At 39.0% G+C, this 21,646-nt stretch overlaps 1 protein-coding gene across 7 annotated transcripts in view; it reads left to right on the top strand.

Annotated features, from left to right (window-relative positions):
* Positions 1 to 21,646, top strand: part of LOC127440422 (single-stranded DNA-binding protein 3-like) — a 126,634-nt gene that overhangs the window by 86,146 nt on the left and 18,842 nt on the right. For 3 of the 7 annotated variants that reach the window (XM_051696971.1, XM_051696974.1, XM_051696975.1), the window contains 5 exons: positions 6,229 to 6,318; positions 14,868 to 14,951; positions 17,572 to 17,631; positions 19,357 to 19,423; positions 20,212 to 20,279. In XM_051696971.1, the coding sequence (XP_051552931.1) occupies positions 6,229 to 6,318; positions 14,868 to 14,951; positions 17,572 to 17,631; positions 19,357 to 19,423; positions 20,212 to 20,279 (369 nt within the window). Of the gene's footprint in view, positions 1 to 6,228; positions 6,319 to 10,721; positions 10,900 to 10,938; positions 11,071 to 14,867; positions 14,952 to 17,571; positions 17,632 to 19,356; positions 19,424 to 20,211; positions 20,280 to 21,646 lie in introns of those variants that run through there. The other 4 variants (XM_051696972.1, XM_051696977.1, XM_051696976.1 and 1 more) reach the window with 3 other exon arrangements.

Raw genomic sequence — 21,646 nt, 5'->3', positions numbered from 1 at the left:
GGAGCGCCGCATATTTAAAAAAGTCAGCAGCGTGACGCTCGCGCTAATGCGCACCTGAACGGTCAAATATATTTCAAAATTCTGCCAAAATGTACATCTTGGTGAAAGTATTCATGTAAACACAATGAGTGATGTCTAAAGTGAATGTAAACAGCGGAGAAAAAAGCTGATTTGTATTAAAATGTCACACTTGTAAGTATAAATGTAAGCTAATAGACCTGCTGCTGTCTAATGTAGTGTGTCATTATAATATTCAAACAACCATAACAAGAAAACGAGAAAACACTCACTGCTCTTGACTGGGTAACTTCAGTAGCTTTAAAAAGTATGAATCTATTATAATCATGCAGTGAAGACCAGTAGTAGTTTTATGTTGCATTTCATTCTGAATGTTTACTTGAATAACTGATAGCCTACTGCTGTTAAAAACTTTTAAAGCTGTTAAAAACCACAGAATTTTCTGTTCTATTATTTTTAATCTATTTCTATTCATTGCTGTTTTTATTACTGACTAGTCTTGAATAATTACTTAAGAACTTGAAACCATTCTTCCATAATTAACATTTATTAGTGTTATTATTTGTTGTGGTTTTGAAGCTGGTATTGAGAATTGTCAAATTTCACTACAGACTACTGAAATTTTGGTATTGTGATAATGCATAGCCTTTTTTGTACATGGTAGATCTTTCTGCAATAACATGATGAAAAAGTAGATCTCATTCCATAGAAGTGTGAGCACCCCTGCTGTAAATGATGGTGATGGAGGCTTTCCTTTATTTGACTACCATATGTAACATAAAATAAAATATGACAATAGCCTCCTCCCCTACACAGTGGAGTTTACATTTCAAGTTCAAGGAAATCCACTGTTAAAAATATATTTTGTATTTTTTTCTTTTTTTTGTAAAGTTCAATAAATGCATGATGTTTCCAAAGTCAATGAGTAATCATGTTAAATAATCGTGAACTCAAGATTGACTAAAATAATCGTGATTATGATTTTTGCCATAATCGAGCAGCCCTAGCCAAATGTAAGACATTTTAATACTTTAACAGACTTCATAGATTAATCAATAAATAAACTTACTGCTTACTGCCTGATGTTAATACCATGGTTTTGGACACTCCCATGATAGAAGTATCATGGTATTCTTTGAAGTACCCTTGAGTATGAATAAAGTAATCATAGAGTTTCAAAGTATTACCATCTCATACCATCAGTGTACCATGGTACCGGTACATCACTTTTTCATAAGGGTCATATGTCTGTGTTGAGCTATGTGCACTGGGTATTGAAATTATTTCACAACTGGAGTTAAGACGGTAAATCCACGTGTTTATGCGTGCATGCTTGAGTGTTTGATTACTCGTGCAGCGGGTATTGAGTACCACATCAAACATAAAACCCGAGAGAGTGTTGTGTGTGTGTGTTTATGTTTATGTTTACATGAGTACTGTTATTTAGTGGGGTGTGTAGAGGTGTATATACTGAAACAAGATGCAGTTTAATGGCTTGATGAGATGATGGTAGTAATCAGCGAGAAACAAGACACGCTGAAAAGCTTGGGCCCTCCCACCTCTCTCACACGCACACATACACATACTCTCCCTACTGACGGATGATTGACAGCCTGAGGGTTTTAATGGCACTGGAGAGGGAGAGCTGAGGTCGGAGTTGTCATGGCAACAAGGCGAAGGAGGCCTCTTTCTCTTCCTCATTCCCTCTTTATGCACCTGAACAGAGCTGCATCTTACTCGCAGGACAGACACATACATGCACACACTGCAGTTCTGGTCCCTCCCCTCTGTCCGCAGTATACACCTCTTTGTGTGTGTTTAAGTGTGTTTTTAAAGACATATCTAGCCACTGCAGTTGCTCTTTCTCTCCTCGTAAAAGAGCACTGGAGCCCGAGAGCTAATACTCTCTGGTCGCCCCGGGTTACGGTTCACCACACGCCCCCTGCACGGCTGTGTTAGATGGGATTGGCTGAGTTTGTGTGGGGGACTGTGTGTGTGTGTGTGTGTGTGTGTGTGTGTGTGTGTGTGTGTGTGTGTGTGTGTGTGTGTGTGTGTGTGTGTGTGTGTGTGGCATGAGCAGTGATGCTGTATAACAGCTCTATAAACCCAAAAGACTTGGATCTCTGAGCAGAACAGGGAACCAGATCCTATTCACAGACAACTGCACAGTGTGTGCACATGTATTTGTTATCAGTATCGGTATGATTACAGTGAAGAATGAAAAAGCAGGTCATCTGTATAAGTGCAAACTCTGAAACCGGCATTTCTCAGTAGCTTGTATGCCGTTCTTTATGGGACAAAATGAAACAAACCATGCAAGAGAAACTGAAACTGATCCTGCTGATTCAGTCGCTTTCATGTATTTGGACGCAGTTTAAATCGCGATCCAATAATTTTGACGGTGTGATGCATCATGATGTATTGACTCATCATGTACATCGATAGTACTGTATATATTATATAGTACTGTATATGCTATCTTGAGGTAGTCACTCATAGCCAACCCTGTTGTTTGTAGAGCTGATGAGCTGCAAGGAGTGACACTCAATAAGATGTGTGAGTTTGTGAATGTGCATGAGGTCTTGAGAGTGTGTGTGTGTGAGGTCAGGGGTGGTGTGGCTATTTGTACGGCGGCTGTAGAGAGGTTTGAGTTTCAGCACGGGGAGAGGGTGTGGGAGCCCACTGCCAGCTCTTGCTCATTAATCCCCCGTCTCTTTTCCACTGACTCTTTCTCGCTCTCTTGCTTATCTTTCCCTCTCCCAGTTTCTGTCCCTTCTCACTACTACACAGTCCCTCAGCAGCAGCAGACTGTTAAAGAGGTTTGAGTACAGAGTGTGCGAGGGAAAGGGGCCAGCGAAGGAAAGGGGTGCCAGACTCTCGAGTGTTCCACTGGTTTAGAAGATTCCATCTGAGGCTCATCTTCCTCGGTTTGCTAGTTTTATACCCCTTTACGAGGGGAAGTATGTATAACCGTATATGCATAAAAGCCGTGCTGTGGTGTTGGCTTCGTTTTTCAGCTGCAAATAAACATCTTGTGTTAACACTCTCTCTGTTGAATTTGTGGGTTTACTGAGAGTGATATTACCTTAATAATAGTAAAAGCTGATACTTATTGTGGACTGTTTAAGAGCTGTTTGGTGAGGCAGCTAAAAGCTTTAATGGTGTTATTTGCTATAAATACAACTGGTGGTCAGCACTGTATTTATCGCCTGTGTCTGCTTGACATATAAAAGTAGCTGTCTTGTAAGACTTGTTTTGTGGTCTGCACTATGCCTCTTGGAGACCCTGTATTTTGCACCTTGACAATATACTATTTTGACGTTTATCACAGATAGCCTGACTTGGGGCTGGGTGATATGGCAAAAAAAATATACAATCTCAATATCTCCTTTTTTCAAATTAAGGACATTTAATTATGATTCATGATTTGATTTTCCATCTTTTAAATGTACTCAACTAAAAAGTAACTCCAACATGATTCAAATAGCATGTTCTTTATTAGAATGCAGAGCAACCTGGCTAGAGAAATCAAAGTTCTTTTCATTGTAGGAAACATAGGTCTGCAAGAACATTTTTCAAAAAAGCTGGTCTGTGAAAATAAAGCTAACTAAACTCACAACACCTCCTGAGATGATCGGAGATAATTTGCAGCTTTCTCATAGACTACATTTATTCTTGCAAACTTTTATCTTTTCAGATAAATGAAACGGAGGAAAAAAGCGTGAAAACTCTTTACATGCGCATGTTCCACAAGACAGGCTCGTGCTGCACGCCTCTGAACAAACAGCGAATCAGACACGAGCATTGACGGCTTTTCTTTTGTCTGTTCTTAAAAATATAATAAAGTGTGTTTCTTCAAGCGTGTGTCTTTGTGTCTAACACATTTCATGTCATGTGTAACTCCGAGATGTCTTACAGGTCGCCTGCCTGTTGCGGGAAGATGAGCAAAATTATCCATGCATGAAATACATTTGGACGAGGAGCTTGCAAACTGGATTCAGCCTCGTCACATTTTGCGGGTGGCGGGTGGTAGTTTCATTCCCTGGGCTACTGTCTAATATATTTGCTGACTTCCCAGATCCATGGTTTTGCCATTTCCCCATATTGCCAATCATCGTCTGTCACAAACAGCATCTGAATCATCATGGTAAAAGGAGTGTTGGATGTTTGATTCTCCCATTTATAGCCTATCCATATGATTTGTAAGAAGCACTTCCTTATTCAGCCTTTGGTGGATTGACAATGTCTCTAACTATAGCACTTTCTAATATTTTCATGCAAAACCTTGATTCCATGATTTAAAAAATACAAAATAAATAATGTGTCAAAACATAAATTAATTAATCTGTGAAATTAAAAAGATTACCTTGCCCTAGCCTGACTTTTGACATATTGTGGTTTATTCTGTCCAAGCCATCTTAGACAGAAAGACAGGATTGTCTGAATGACATGTTTGTTTTTTAATCAAAGATATCTTGTTTACTTGCTACAAAGTGTCTCAAACAAAACTCTGATAACTTTCAAAGATTTGAGAACCTGTGCAACCTGCCATTTTTGTGTGCAATGTACTTTAGGTCCACGGATGTGCTGTGTAAGGCTGAGACTGCCCTTGACTTTGACTTGACAGGATAATGGTGCGATGATTGGCCCATCAAAGTAAATGACAGTACAATATAGCATTAATGTAGTATTAGTGTTGAAGGGTTGTATCAGAGTTGACTGATCGCCATACTGCAGTGTGCTTTAGACAGTCTGTGTACAGTCCATTGGCCTGCCGTCTATTACTGTCACAGATTCTTTTCATATCTATCTTTGTTTTATAAGTAGTAAGCAAAAACGTGCATAAAAGCCACATCTGCGTGTGACTTACACCCTTCCTGCATTGGATGCATCCTTTGACGAGATGCAATGCGCCACAATGGCTTAAAGCAATAGTTCACCTGAAAAATGAAAATTCTCTCTTTATTTACTCACCCTCCTGCCACCCCAGATGTGAATGGCTTTCTTTCTTTTGCAGAATACAAACAAAGATTTTTAGAAGAATATTTCAGCTCTGTAGGTCCATTTAATGCAAGTGAAAGGTGACCAAAACTTTGAAGCTCCAAAAAATACATAAAGGCAGAATAAAAGTAGTTCATATGACTCCAGTGGTTTAATCCATGTCTTCTAAGTGATCTAAATTAATTGTGGGTGAGAACAGACCAAAATGTATTATGATTTCAAGCTTCCTAGTTCTTGATGCATGCGCAGAGCACTAGATGGCGCTAGGAAGTGTAATCAAGCTTGAAATCATGATCACCAAGGAAACTGGTGATGTCAAGATTTATAGTGAAAAAGAAGTTATATTTTGGTATGTAATAACCTAAAACAGATTGGATTGCTTCAGAAGACATGGATTAAAACAATGGAGTCTTATGGATAACTTTTATGCTGCCTTCATGTGCTTTTATTTAGCTTCAAATTTCTGGTCACCATTCATTTGCAATGTATGGACCTACAGAGCTGAGATATTCTTCTAAACATCTTTATTTGTGTTCTGCAGCAGAAAGAAAGTCATTCATATCTGGGATGACATGAGGGTGAGTAAATGATGAGAGAATTTTCATTTTTGGGTGAACTATTTTATTAAGGTAATTGTTAGAAGTTATTGTAATATATAGCAAATAAAATTCACAGCAAAAGAAATATTTTAACATGACACGACAGACACATCCAGTGTAGACAGCATCAATTACAATGGGAGCGATTTGCTTTTGACGCAGCGAGATGCGCTGCTCCTGTCCGTTATTGTGTTAGACTTCATTCACGTCATTCTCACAGGAAATGTACTTGCAACCTGTCTGCATTGTTTTTTACTTGTTAGTCTGTGTACATGCACTAGAGGATGCCATTGAAGAATGCATCTCGAGACCCTTGCATGCTGTTCCATTCAATTGCTCTCCATGCTGGTTTTGAGTGTGAGAGCTCGTTCTGTGTGAACTCACCTCACCTGTTCATCGGAGGGTTTTCACATACAAATACTCACTATAGTTTGTGAGTGAAACAAATATGCTTGTGGTATTCTACTAGTTTGAGACCTTTCCAGCAATATACAATACATCCGATCTGTATCATGTTTTTACCAATTTCTATTTCTAATATTATGATTATATTTCATTGCTAAACCCTGTCTATTCTAACTAAATTGGAATTTGTTTTTTTGTTTACCAGAGTGCAGCAGCAGCCCCCAGCCCTGTAATGGGCAACATGCCCCCCAATGACGGCATGCCCGGTGGACCCATGCCCCCTGGCTTCTTTCAGGTAAGAACTGGTGGTTTCATTCTGTCTCTCTCTTTCGTTCATCCGCCCTCCTCTTTTCCCATTCATCCGCCCTCCTCTTTTCCCATTCATCATGCTCTCACGCCTGCACTCCATTCATTCTCTCCCTTTGTGACTGTTTGCTTGCGTGGGCTGCTGGTGGGTCTGTCTGTGGATGTGGGCAGCTTGACAGCAGCTTGGAGCTCTGCTAACTGTGAGATCATTCCGAACTTCTGTGTTTTTTCACATACACTCCAATGGGTACGATTGGGATATAGTTGTTGAGTTTTGAGGATTAGTAAAAAGTAGCTGTAGAGTTACAGTTCTGATCTATAAAGAATCTATGAAAACATTATTTTGGGACAGAGTTGCTGCTGACTGTGTTACAAAACATATTTAACTGTGTTTGAGAGAGATTGAAAGGGATATTTACTCTTCTTGTTGTCTTCTGTACATTGAAATCTGAATTAGATGTCTGCGACCCGACCCGGGCCCAACGGGACCAAAGAACCCGATGGGTTTCAGGCTGGGTTCGGGTCAGTTTTTCAAGTAGGACTTCAGGTTCGGTTCAGGTTTGTATGAATGAAAAAATAAACAGGCTTACCGAACTTGTTTCGCGTACACACTCTCACTCACAGGCACGAACGGACGAGTTAGGGGCTGTTCACACCAAACTTATTTTTGCACGCATCTGTTCTGTTTTCCCATTGTTTTTCTATGTAAACACATGCTGGATGAATGTTTTTGACATTTGCACCGTGTCTCGCTTTTTCTTCAGTGTCTTGCGCAGGACCGGCATATTTTATACACCGTGTCAAGTTAAAAAGAACAAAAAAATTCAAAAACGCATGTTGAGACTCCTGCGCTCTGTTTCTAGCACAGTTGTCACAAAGATTCAAAAATCTGAACAAGTTCAGGCTGCATAGAGGGGACTGTTGTAGTGTTTCATATTATTCCAGATTGTTCTGCACCAAGAGGGGACGGTTGCATTGTTTCATTTTATTCCAGATTGTTCTGCACCAAGTGAAGTTTAAGCAAATAAATGGGAAGGCTATGCTTTTTTCCCCTTCTGCTCTAGTGTACTAAGGGGCTGCTGTGCCTTAACTGTGTATGTTTACAGTTTCAGTACTTTTAAGAATGTTGCCTATATGCTTACATGAAATACAGCCTATTGCAACAGTACTTGCTAGGAGAAGAAATTAGATTTACAATTTCGGGTTTGGGTCAGATTCGGGCTTAAAATCTGATGGTATCGTTCAGCCAGGTAGGGTCGGGCCACTTGGTCTCGGGTACAGGTCGGAATCGGGTATGGGTTTCATTTTAAGGCCTGTGCAGACCTCTATTCTGAATGAGTTGGTTCTGTTAAACATTTCATTGTTTTTCTTCCTTCCCCACAAAACTTTCTCTTTCTTTTGCTGTGTCATCCTATCATCCCTCTGCTTGCAGCTTGATTCATTCCATACTGAGGCCGTGTTGCATTTGAGAGTTCATATACAGTATATGCCAGATATACTGTACATATCTCATTGATCAAACATTGATGCTGTGTAGAATTGGACGTCTATGAAAACTCCTTAGATGTTTGAATTGAACCATTTATGCAGAGCTTGTTTCATTAGTAGTGCTTGCCTTGCTGAAAAGACCAGCTTAGACCAGCATGAATTTCCATTGTGGTCCCAGATAGTAAGTTCTGGTTGCCCTGCTGAAAAAACAAAAAATAAAACAAATCTCAAACCATCTTAAGGTGGATTGCATGTCTTAGCTGGTTTAAGCTGGTCTTCCAGTTTGGTTAAGCTGATTTAACTGGTTGGCCATCTGGTTTCCCTGGTTAACCAACAGGCAAGTGTCCAAAACCCTTAAACCAGCAAGCCGGACCAGTTAAACAGATTGATCAGGCTGGTAGACCAACTAACCACTTTAGGCGGGTTTAAGCTTATATCTTTGTGTTTTAAAAATCTTTGTCTGTTTACAAGAAACATCACGTTTACATAGACATACACAAGCACGGACACACACAGTCTCATTATCAAACATGCTCGTACACATCCATGGCCCTTCCCATGATGCAGTGGTGGAGTGTTTGCTCAGTGATGGACAGGCCTGGCATTTGGCAGTGTTAACAATAAGGCACAGCGGAGGGAGGAGACAATCTCTAGAGTGCTACTGATGTCTGGAATATCTGCTGTACGGGAGGGCAGAAGAGGGATATACAGGAATGGTTGCAAGAGGAATATAGGGGAAAGGTTTGATATGAGAGGAATTTGGGAGGAAAAGAGGAGTGCTATTTATATCAGAGCAGTGGTGAGAGAGAGAGACAGAGAGAGGAGGTGTGAGGTGTTCCGGCGTGTTTGAGTGTGTGTGTGTGTTCCCTCTAAATTGTGTGTCTAATGCATCATTAAGAGATCGGACTGTGTTGGTTTGGGTTCATTTATTTGTATACTAGGGAGTGATACGCTGATGGAGAAATTCTGGCAGATACTGATAGTGGATAATTATTATATTTATGGCATATAACAAATGTATTGTAAATCTGTACAGTCATGTGTGTTGTTTTAAAAACCGTGTTCATGCTAAAGCTACAATCTAGATTTTTACATGCTTCCAGTGAAATCAGACGTACAAACATTATATGATAATTGACTGTAGAAAATATCTCTTGAACAAAAATGTGCTATGGTACTACCATGTACTACCATTTGAAGTTGTATCATGGTAGTACTGTTTTTTAGAGAATACCATATTAATACCATGTCTTTAGGTATATGCCATGGTAGAACTCAGAACTGTTGGTTTTATATATGTTTTTGGACATACCATATTAATACCATGTTTTAGGACATGTACCATGGTAGAACTGTTGGTTTTATAGATGTTTTTGGACATAGCATATTAACACCATGTTTTTGGACTTGTACCATGGTAGAACTGTTGGTTTTATAGATGATTTTGGACATGCTCCTTAGTAATGTCATGTTTTGGACATGTACCATAGTAATACCATATTTTAGAAATTACCATGGTAGAATGATTGGTTTTATAGATGCTTTTGGACATGTACTTTTGTAAAATCATGTTTTTAGACATGTACCATGGTAGAACTGTTGGTTTTATTGATGTTTTTGGACATGTACCATAGTAATACCATGTTTTTAGACATACCAAAGTAATATCATGTTTTGGAAATGTACATGGTAGAATGGTTGGTTTTATAGATGCTTTTGGACATGTACTATAGTAAATCCATGTTTTGGAAATGTACCATGGTAGAACTGTTGGTTTTATAGATGTGTTTGGACATTTACCATAGTAATACCATGGTTTTGGACATTTACCATAGTAATACCATGTTTTGGGAATGTACCATGCTAGAATGGTTGGTTTTATAGATGTTTTTGGATATGTACCATAGTAATACCATGTTTTTGGACATGCACTGTAGTAAAACCATGATTTGGAAATGTACCATGGTAAAATGGTTGGTTTTATAGATGCTTTTGGACTTGTACCATAGTAATACCATGTTTTTGGACATGCACTGTAGTAAAACCATGATTTGGAAATGTACCATGGTAGAGTGGTTGGTTTTATAGATGCTTTTGGACATGTACCATAGTAATACCATGTTTTTGGACATGCACAATAGTAAAACCATGATATGGAAATGTACCATGGTAGAATGGTTGGTTTTATAGATGCTTTTGGACATGTACTATAGTAAAACCATATTTTTGGGCATGTACCATGGTAGAAATGTTGGTTTTATAGATGCTTTGGACATATACAATGGTAATACCATGTTTTTGGACATGTACCTTGGTAGAACTGTTGGTTTTATAGATGCTTTTGGACATGTATGATGGTAATACCATGTTGTTGGGCATGTACCATGGTAATACCATGTTTTGGACATGTACCATGGTAATACCATGTTTTTGGACATGTTCCATGGAAAAACTCTTGGTTTTATAGATGTTTCTGAGCTTGTTCCATATCAATACCATGTTTTTAGACATGTGGCATGATTTGGAAATGTACCATAGACATTTAGTAATGGTACTCCTTGACATATCTTGGAATACCATGTATATTCCTTGGTACGTGAATATGGTTATCATTTAGTACCAAGATATATATCAAAATGCCATGGTTTTACCCTCTGATGGTCATGCCTATGGTAGATTCTAGGGAGTATAACTGCTTATGACATTTGAAACCTGGCATAGGGGGAAAAAAAAAATCCCACATTGCCCAGGCTTATTTCAAAATAAGCTTATATTGCTTCCAATATTAGCCCTAAGAGACCATTGGAAATCACTTAACAATATGCTTATATTTAACACTACACTAATACTGGCTGATACCTATAGAGTAACCAATACACTATGCATCCCTACTGTTTATATCAGGGAGCCAGGTAAAGAGGAATGGAATGGAATGGATGGAGAAAAGTGAAGGAGAGCAGGAAGCAGAGAGAGAGACAAGTTGGTGAAGGAATACAATTATTTAGCAGAGACCGAGAGTGGAGTGAGTGCTACTGCCGCTGTGCGATGAGGTGTAATGAACTGTCGTGACCTCAGTGCTACTGTGAGTTAAAGAGGCCTTGAGCATCCATACACCCCTCTAATCCTTCCCTCAGACCCATTCAGAAAGAGGAAAGTTGCCAGGGAAAACACATTCATGTATCGCATGGTTTCTGGGACAGTCAGTGGAGCAGCTCTCATACCAGACCCCGCAGCGCTTCATTCGCACTGGAAGGTCAGAGACGGGTCACGGCTAAATCGGAAACAAAAAATCCCAAAAACTAGCTCCAAATTATTTTGTCAATACAAAAAAATCATATATGGTTTTTAAAAACAGGCAGCTTGTATCACTAAATACATATTAGTAACAGAAACAGGTTCCCAATGACCCTCTACTACAATGAGAGAAAATCCCTCGCATTTGCAGCCTAATTCCACGCTATGCAACTAAAAATGTCTGTAAATATCTGCTGGTTAATGTTCAGATTTCACTCACCAGTTATTATGTAATATAGTGGTAAAGTATACAGCAGCAAGATCCTTCAACTGCGTTGAGAGTAAAAGTTTGGTTTGACTCATTCTCTGTGTGCAAAGACTAGATCCATGCAATCCATCTGTCATTGAATAATGACTCTTTTAATACCCTGTCTGTTCTTTACAGTCAGTTGTTGATCAAACACAACAAAACATAAACATTTATTTCTAAAGACAGATATCAGGGATGAGTTAAAGCCATCCGAGTTATCTCTTGTTAATATGTAGGGGTGTAAATCGGATGTTTCATCACGATATGTTCTTATATCGATTCTCTTGGCCTGCGAGCCGATATTTGCCGATACTTCAAAGTCGTGATACGATTTCGTTTTGATTAATCGTGCATGTGAGCCACTCTGCGTTTGTCACGAGAGCTCACATTTTAAGGAGCACCCGATTGATGTGCTTGCACTGATCCTGTCACTGGTCTGGAGCTCACGATTTGCAGAAGCCCGTTTGACGCGTGCGCACGGATAGCAGAGTGCAATGTGGTCCTGCGCACATCCTTGTCCCACATGAAAGCGTATTTAGCGCTCATAAAGTGAAATGAATGTAATAAGGTTGCTTCATCACCTGACGGAAATGCGTACGGACGTGGCTGACATGAGAGTATTAAAATAAAGGTGTATCTTTTGAGATTAAAATTTGTATTGATTCCAAGACAAAGAAAAACAAAACATAATAAAGCTGCATCTTTAAAAAATGTCTATATCGATATTTACGCGTTGTATCGATAACATTGTATCATTGGATTATTGGATCGATGCATCGTTACACCCCTATTAATATGCGCTTATCTAGAGACTCTTTTTACAGAAATGCCGGTTTTCTTAAAGAGACAGTACAGGTTTTAAGCACGTGTTCAACAAATCAATGTAAATACTTGTAAGTAGTGCAAATTATGCAACTAAACAAGAAACATGTAACAAAATATAATATATGCAATATAATATCATATTTTTGGATGGAATGCATGTATTTCTTCATTTTTAAAAAGCAAAAATGTGACCAAAATGATGGAAAACTAATAAAATTTTTATTTTCATAATGTACCTAGTTAGAAGGTCCCTGTATAATTAATAGCATTAGCTTGAAGATAATTTCTTTCATATATAAGCAAAATGGATGTTAAAACTGAAATACATCTATATGAATCGATATCGAATTGGAATCTAATCGAAGAGTGAACTTGTGAATCGGAATAGAATCGATTCGGGAAATATGTATCAATGCCTAGCCCTAGTTTTGAGTTGGTTCTTTTCACTGAATCAGTCGAAACAATTCACAAACTGTTATGTATGATTAATTAGCGAATTGGTCTGAATCTGCATGATTTCAAAAATCCTTATTCAGTGATCACAAACAACTGAAAAGGTAAATCAGAGGGCATAAGTTAAGAAACTTTTTAATTTTTGGGAGCCTTTTTGTAACTATAATTTGTACAGACAGTATTGAGAGGACAGCAAATTAGGTAGGAATGGCACCGGAAAACCTCACAATCAAATTGGAACCTGCGTCGTCCACATGAGCACCACGACACAATCTGTCAAAGCACGTATACAGACTGCTTGGCCACAGCAAATTTTCTGTATCTTACTCAGGCATGTTGTAGCAGCCATGTTTTTATGTTAATGTGGGTGGGTCAGTGTTTTACTCTGGGCAGAGCTGTTGTTCTGTGGCTGTGGTCTGTGTGGCAGCTCTAGTCATCAGCACATAGCTTTCCGGTAGTGTTAGGTGGATGGTTTCCTCAGCTGCTCTGAAACCAGCAGGAGGGCTTGTCTGAGGTCTGAACACTGACCAAAGTTCAAGAGGTGGTAATAAGAGTGAGTCACAGCCGCACCGCATACACACACTCGATAAAAAAGCAAACATACAAAACAAATCTCAAAACATCTGCAGTCTTCCTATGAAGAGCTCTCAACCTATTTTCCTCTTTTGGGGAACTTAGACATTTATTACACACTTAACTTCATTGATTTGTACCACATACACAGCTGATTTATCTGTAGACAGACATCAGTATTCAGGATTCCCGTGGGTTATCCATTATAAATGGATAACCCTTACCCTGACCTTAAATGGATTATAAATCTTAATCCAGTTGAAACAAACAACTGAAAAAATTATGAAGATTGCCATAGGAACCTTGAGTATCGCTGCATGGACATGTTTGAAATAGTTAACATAATGTCTTGTGCATCTGATCATTATATTTTGCTAGCTGTTTTTATGTCAAATAACAAAGATGTTCTATTCTCATACAAATATAAAGATAAACTTGTCTGAGTAATGTATACATGAACATGTCTCACTGCTGAGAGGTTTGCTTTGTTAACACTGCCCCCAAGTGACTGACAAGAGCTATTGCAGCTGTCTTGCTTCCGTCATTCATGCTGACTGCCCCTTTAGGGCTGGTGAATGGAGATTGAAGGGCTCTCTGTTGATAGCCGTGCCAGTAAGTGGCAGGTTATTATCTTTTCAGTGAAGTCGGAAGTGATTTTATAAATCATTCTTCTGAGATCCTGCCCGTCACCTCCCAATGAGGTGGGACTGTAGAGCGAGAGTGGTTGGTCAGACGGGTTTCTGTAGGGACCTGTGATAGGTGCACAGGACCCATAATGTTATATGCCTCTCATTCAGTGTTCATAGTCAGAGAGAGAGAGAGAGAGAGTAAAACAAAATCACACTTGTGTATCATAGTTATTATTTTTAATTTGCCTTGTTCCTAATAGAACCATTTTGGACTTGAGCTCAATGGGCGGTTGTGCCGTAGTCACGTACAGTGTGGAGTTAAATGAGTCTTAAGTGACACAATGAATTCATAAAAATACCTTTGCTATACAAACGAATCTGAAAATAATTTGAGTGGTGTTTGACATGCAAAACTCGCTACAATATGCTATGGTGTTGTAGGTGATTGCTAGGGCATTGCTATATGGTTGCTAAGATATTCTGAATGGTTTTTAGCACATTGCTGTTAAGGATGTGTATTGATACAGATTTCCCGATTCGATTCCGATTCACAAGCTTTCGATTCTAATTTTGATTCAATATCGATTAATATGGGTATATTTGGGTTATAATCCCTATGGAAGGTTGAATAGATAAAATACTTCCGTAACCAAGATGGCTGAAAAGTGGGCGGGCACTGTTGTGTTCCATAAGCCGCACAATGTGAGATGTCATTCATGTCTTAGATAATTGAAAAACACAACTCTTGACCAGGTCTGTGAAATCATGCAATGTTTTGTTGAAAACAGAAATAATAGCTAGCAGTTTAGTTCTCATAAATTGCCATTTTTCATCAAACTCTACACACTAGCTTTGAGTCCCTCCCCCAAAGAATTAAGTACTAGTAAATATCTGTACGGACAATTGCATTTGTGTCTTAGTTGTGTGAGTTGTGTGTTAGTCATGTATGTGTAAAGGGGCTCAGTTGCCGCAGGCCTCGCTGGCAGGCCGTCTGTGCGTCTCTCATCTCCCTCTTCTCTCTTAAAGGGGCCTCCCGGCTCGCAGCCGTCACCACACGCACAGCCTCCCCCACACAATACCAGCAACCCCATGATGGGACCACACGGCCAGGTAAGACACACAGCAACCCTCACAAATCACCACTGAACACACTTGCACACATGAAAACGGTTGGAAACACTGGCACCCACTCACTCTGACAACGTAAACCCTTTTTAATTAGATTGTTATTTATAATTCTGTCCAACCCTTCCATTACACACGCTTATGTAGCCGAGATGCTGTCTCCGAGAGTCCTGTTCTGGAATAGTGTTGGATACTTGGAGCTGACGCGTGACTGCTCTGTCTATTCCTCTTTTGTCTTCTCTTTCTCTTTATTTCTTTCTTCCTCTGTTTTTGTGTACTGGGATTGTATACCCACCCACCCCCTCTGTCTAGAGTTGACTCCCAGTGAACAGGATAAATAATTCAGTCTCCTCCTTGTTCTTGGAGATGGGCCTCCTCTCCTAGCCCTCACCCCGACCCCCCCCATCTATAGTGCATTAATATTGTAAAGCCTACCGCCACACAGCACCCTCACAAACACACAAAACACACACATACACACTTGAATTCACATGTGAATATCCACACACCTAGATTAAAAAAAAAAAAGCCACATGAAATCGTTTGAGGAGTGCATTTTCTGTCCTATTTTGACGTATTTCCTATTGAAACAGGGAGCTGGAGCGGGACATATCAGAAGGCTCATCCTTTATTTATTTGAATGTGTTTAGTTTACTTTATAGTTGACAACTATGATTTGCTACTTGCTATTTCTAGTCAGTAGTATGTGGTTTTATTGGAAATTAATTTTGTGTGCAAATGCATTAAATTATAAACAATGTAAGTAAAATTAATCATATTAATCTACTGATACACAACACCATAGCTAGTATTAAAGGGACGGTTTACCCAAAAATGAAAATTCTCTCATCATTTACTCACCCATATGCTATCCCAGATGTGTATGACTTTCTCTCTTCAGCAGAATACAAATCAAGGTTTTTAAAATAATATCTCAGCTCTGTAGGTCCATGCAAGTGAATGGTGGCCAGAATTTTGAATCTCCAAAAATCACATAAAGTCAGCATAAAAGAAATCCATAAATCCCAGTAGTTACATCCACATCTTCTGAAGCGATAGGATAGTTGTGAGTGAGAAACAGATCAATATTTAAGTCCTTTTTTACCATAAATCTCCACTTTCACTTTGTCTTCCACATTCCACCCTTCTTTTGTGTTTTGGTGATTCATGTTCTTCATATATCGCCACCTACTGGTCGGGGCTGGTCAAAGGTGGAGATTTAAAGTTAAAAAGGACTCAAATATTGATCTGTTTCTCGCCCCACCTATCATATCGCTTCAGAAGATTTGGATTTAAGAGTTTGAACATTAATTTTATTACCACCTGCTGGTGGAATCCCCAAACTGCAAATGAGTTGTAAACTGAGTTTAGACTTTGTGACAAGAATAGACGTGGGTCTTTAGCACAATGACCAATTTCTCAGGAAATAGCAAATAGTGATTTGCAGCACTTCAGTAACATACAATACACCCACAGCTTGTGTCTATGGCCACAGATAGCACAAGCTCTCCAACTCACAACCTCTTGCATGTTGCGCTGGCACGAAAATTGCACTTAGAATTAGCTCTTTCCTGTAAATTGGATAAGACGCAGCACACTTTCGTTGCGCCTTGCCCGGTCATAAAAATATAGCCCATGGACTAAGTCACAAAACTTGACTTAATGTTGATTTCATGAGGTCTTAAAGGGATATTTCACCATAAAATGAAAGTTCTGTCATTATTTACTTATGTTATTCTAAATCCGGTTGACTTTCTTTCTTCCATGGAACACAGAAGATGTTCTAGTCACTGTTCATTTTCATTGCATCTTTATTCCATACTATGAAAGTGAATGGTGACTAACAGCTCTTTTTTATGTTCCGCAGAAGAACACCTCATGGTTTTGGAATAACATGAGGGTGAGAAAATGATGACAGAATTATTGTTAATCTGCACCGATACACGGACGAACCATCAAACCTCTCTGTAAAAAAAAAAAAAAAAATGTACACACACCCTGCTGTATTAGAGCACTACTGTTGTACAGCAGTTTAGTGTTTAGCAGCAATATATCTCTACAAATACCATAAAGTCGGCGCAAGTCTCTCTGGTATCTGTCCACTGGCCTTGACCACAGAAGCAGCATCAGGTTTCATCTCAAATGCACAGCCACACAGCTAATGGTTTGTATATCAGAGAGCAGGCACAATACTGCCCCCATTTGACACGTTGTGGTCCGTTATCTTTCTGACCAAAGAAGCAACCAAGTGCATGGCTCAGCCACTTAAGGTCTGACGGTAGTGCCGGCAGAATTTTGGGAAACAGCGTAAGGGCCTTTTATATTCTTTGAGTGTGTGTGAACGTATTAAAGGCAGAGTGGAAACAGTCTATTTTGATGGACAGAAAGAGAGATGTCCAGTGTGCATATCTGATGTCATCTTGCATTGGCTTGTGCTCTTCGTGCATCTGTCTGTCCATTTCATCTGCTATGGCCTGGCCTGCTGCAGTCATTCATTCTGGTCTTTACAATGCTTTCGCTTAAATTTTAAATAGTCCTACATGTTGCTAATGACAAACTTTCTTGCTCTTTTGTTTTATTTTTTTTATTTTTTATCTTCCTTCAGCCTTTCATGTCTCCACGGTACCCAGGTGGACCACGGCCGTCTCTTCGCATGCCAAATCAGGTATGGAAAAGTAACTGTATAGTCACACTTTGATGTTTAATTAAACCTTAAAAAATCATTTGTCAATTTTTACACAAATCTTCCGGCTTCTTCGCTTTTTGGACATCATTAGGGATGGAAATCATTAATAGTTTAACAATTTTGCCGATACCAGTTGTACTTGACGATTCCGGTTCCTTAACGATTCAATTAACAATTCAAAAGAAAGAATGGGCAATGTTTGGAAAACACCTCTAGTGTACCTCTAGGAATAATGACAAATCAGAAATAAGTCATATTATTATACTATACATATGATAAACAGACTTTTATCCATTCAGTTGTTCAATGCACACCGAAAAGGCATATAGACCATTTTGAGGATGTAAACAATAGCAAAGGAATTAGAATGCTACTGACCCTGAAGCATTTCCGGTATCATTACTGGACCCTTTAATTAAGGCTCTGAGTTAATATATTTTCTCAAAGAACATCAAACGTTTACCTGAAGTGACTCATCCAGAAGTGTTGTTGATACTGAGCATCTACGTGAGAGAAGCAATGAAATTGTATCATAGTTTAGATGCTCACAATTATTTCCTCAGCAGAAAGATTTAGGAATATTGGATCGCTCCTACTATAATAAATGAAGCCGTTTAATGAAGCTATCTGCATGACCTGTGGACAAGGTTAGGATTTCTTTTTTAAATATAAATATACTTTTCTTGCTTCTTTCTGCTACTCTGAGAACTTAGCAGTTTGATACTATATATGTTGTTTTGTGTGACAAATTGCTTGTTATATTCCTAATTAGTAAGTCATTTTTCATGTCTGCTAAATGACTAAATGTAAAAGTAAATGACATGTGCAGCTTCATTCATTATAATGGGAGCGATCTATAGTCACTTTTAGAGCCTGTAAAGAAATACTCTGACTTAACTAGCCAGCTAAACTCTACCTATCAAACTTAAAATTAATTTGCATAAATGTTGTTCACCTACCAGAGATAAGATATGTGCTACAGTTATTAGTACTGCACATATTCAGCTGTCTTGCTTCACTGCTGCGGTTCATGTGTCCATTTGTGGTTGCTGTTTCTGAGATCTAAACTCTTTCATTTCTGTTAGTTCCAGGAATCCAGAGAGCATCCAGCCACAGAACAACATTGTCCACATTTTAATAAAGACATTTTATGACAATCGTGTTAACGTTTGTAACATTAATTAATCGTGTTAAATGTTCAAGGGACAAAGACGTTATTGACAAATAGGCCTTGAAATGGTCTATTTTACTGGAAAAGTGCGTTTAAAACAGAAATTTTAATTGTGGGCAAATGAATGAAATTTTAAAGATGCTTTAAGTATGTTGCAAATTTATGTCCGTTTTATTATTGCTTTATGTCTGCCAAAGAAGTCAGATGTTGTTGGGCTGTTAATGGAACAGACGTCATAAATGATTCTATTCTAAAAAAATTAAAACATTTAACCAAGTCTGAATAAGAGCAGTTCCTCTGTTCTCAACCCCAGACAGCATAAGTGCATTCAGACAATCAAAATTCAGGTTCTGTATCAGATTCAAACATATGAGTGTCCCTATGATACCCAAAAATGTTGTCTAGGTGGGCAGCTCACTAGGGCTTAAAACACCACCAATCTGACAGGTGTTTCATGTTTCAGTGTGTATGAATTCCTTAAAACAGTTAATTGTCTTACATTTACTTCATTTAACTCTTTGTGTCCTCCTCAGCCTCCTGTAGGAGTTCCAGGGCCACAACCACTCCTGCCAAACAGTTTGGACCCAACCAGACCACAAGGTAATGTCTCAGTTCTCTCTAACCCTCTCTCTTTGTAAAACTTCATAACCACAGAACCACTGACAAACAGACTGATGAATTAATGAATATCTACGTATATATAATAACATGCTTAAAGGGATAGTTCACCCAAAAATTAAAATTCTCTCATGATTTACTCACCCTCATGCTATCCAAGATGTGTATGACTTTCTTTCATCTGCTGGACACAAACAAAGATTTTTAGAAGAATTTCTCAGCTCTTTTGGTCCATACAATGTAAGTGAATGGGTGCCAAAACTTTGAAGCTCTCAAATCCACGCAAGAGCACATAAACGTACTCCAGATGACTCTGGTGGTTAAATCCATATCTTCAGTAGTGATATGATAGGTGTGGGTGAGAAAAAGATCAGTATTCACATTCTCCTTCTTCTGTTTTTGGTGATTCACATTCTTTGTGCATATCGCCTCCTACTGGCAGTGGGGAGAATTTATGATAAAAATGACTTAAAAATGTACATGTTTCTCACCCACACCTATCATGTCTGAAAACATGGATTTAACCACTGGAGTTATGGATTAATTTTATGCTTTTTTTTTTTTTTATAGAGCTTAAAAATTTTGGCACCCATTCACTTGCATTGTGAGGACAGAATGAGATGAAATATTCTTCTAAAAATCTTAATTTGTGTTCAGCAGATGAAAGAAAGCCATGCACAAATGGGATGCCCAGAGGGTGAGTAAATCATGAGAGAATTTTCATTTTTGAGTGAACTATCCCTTTAATATCTTTGTCTAATGTTTTACAGGACATCCTAACATGGGTGGCCCAATGAGAATGAATCCTCCCAGGGGGATGGGCGGCATGGGCCCTCAGGTAGGCAAACACAAAAAAGTTTAACTATTGCTACACGCCCTTATAAAAACATGTCGAAAATGACACAAGATGCTGATTAAAAGACTCAAAATGCAACCGACATTAATTATAGAAAAAATGCCACATGGCTATGTAATATACTGTAGAAAACAAAATGGGTCAGACTTTATCGTAATATATACCATTACAATGAAATGAGATTTTGGTCTTATCGCCCACCCCATCTGGATGCCAAGGTCAAACGGCTCAGGATTAAAACAGTCTGAACCCCCTTATTGCTCTTTTGCCACCTGTGCTGAATGCAAAGTTCTCCCATTATCCTCACACTTCTCTCGCTGTCCTCCTCGTTCTTGGCAAACGAGGCGGTTCACAAATTGGCAGCTGGTGGAGCATCTGTTCGACAAATTGTGTAGAGCGCAGAACAAAGACTCGGGTTAGAGCAAAGCAGCCTGAGGCCTGAAATCCTCTGTCACACTTTGCCCTCCACCCACAGGCAGCTAGAGAGGTGGGTCTTCTTTTGCCTGAGCAGAACTTCGTTAGCATAATCAATCGCTTTGTAACCTGTTTAATGATATCCCCTCACTGGAAGGGCAGTGTTTCCTGCACCACGCTGCTGCTGAATCTACAGCGCCATTGAAAAAGGAATCGTATTTTACCTGAGTTATGAGGTTGCAGTCCGAATGTGAACAAAAAGACTGTGTACCATGAAATAATGTCAAGACAACACGCCTTTATATTGCATTGTCTTCGCTGGCTGCACTCGAAAACAAGAATACAGTGTGACTAGTGTAGTTCATTTCATGAACCAATGACTCTCATGTGCCAAATTAACGAATTGCTCAAAAAGATTCACAAACTCATGTGTTAGCGGTTTGAATCAGTCTAACGAATCATTCACTGAATGAACTTTCTGAATCTTGAAACAAGATATGTTTTGTATACTTGTGTTCGTGATTGTTAAGTCACTGTCATTACTGACTGGTTGTTTGTGTGACAATGAGCGTGTTAATATGCACCATCTTACACCAATTATACTTCATAATGCAACAAGTATTGATATAAACACCTTAATTTCCGGGTATATTTAGTTTCCTTACGATTCAGTTCACTCGACATTGCATCATGGTGACTCATATGGGAAATTCCTTTTCCGACAACCTAGTTGAAACCCTTCTACAATAATGGCAATTCTAAGATTGGCCGTTTTGTTTAAGCCATGCCCTTTTAGGCACGAAACTGTCTGTTAAATAAGCGGGCGCGCAAACACCATTTTCAGAATTTTCATCCCTCATCTTTCCTCGTGCAATGTTCCAGAGGACATTCTACACCTTGCCGTTAGACGCTTCATTGGTGAGTGGGTCCTCGCT

Source organism: Myxocyprinus asiaticus, chromosome 5 (genome assembly GCF_019703515.2).
Source record: "Myxocyprinus asiaticus isolate MX2 ecotype Aquarium Trade chromosome 5, UBuf_Myxa_2, whole genome shotgun sequence".
NCBI lineage: Eukaryota > Metazoa > Chordata > Actinopteri > Cypriniformes > Catostomidae > Myxocyprinus > Myxocyprinus asiaticus.
Note: the sequence above shows the minus strand (reverse complement) of the source record. Positions and strands in the feature narration are given on the sequence as shown.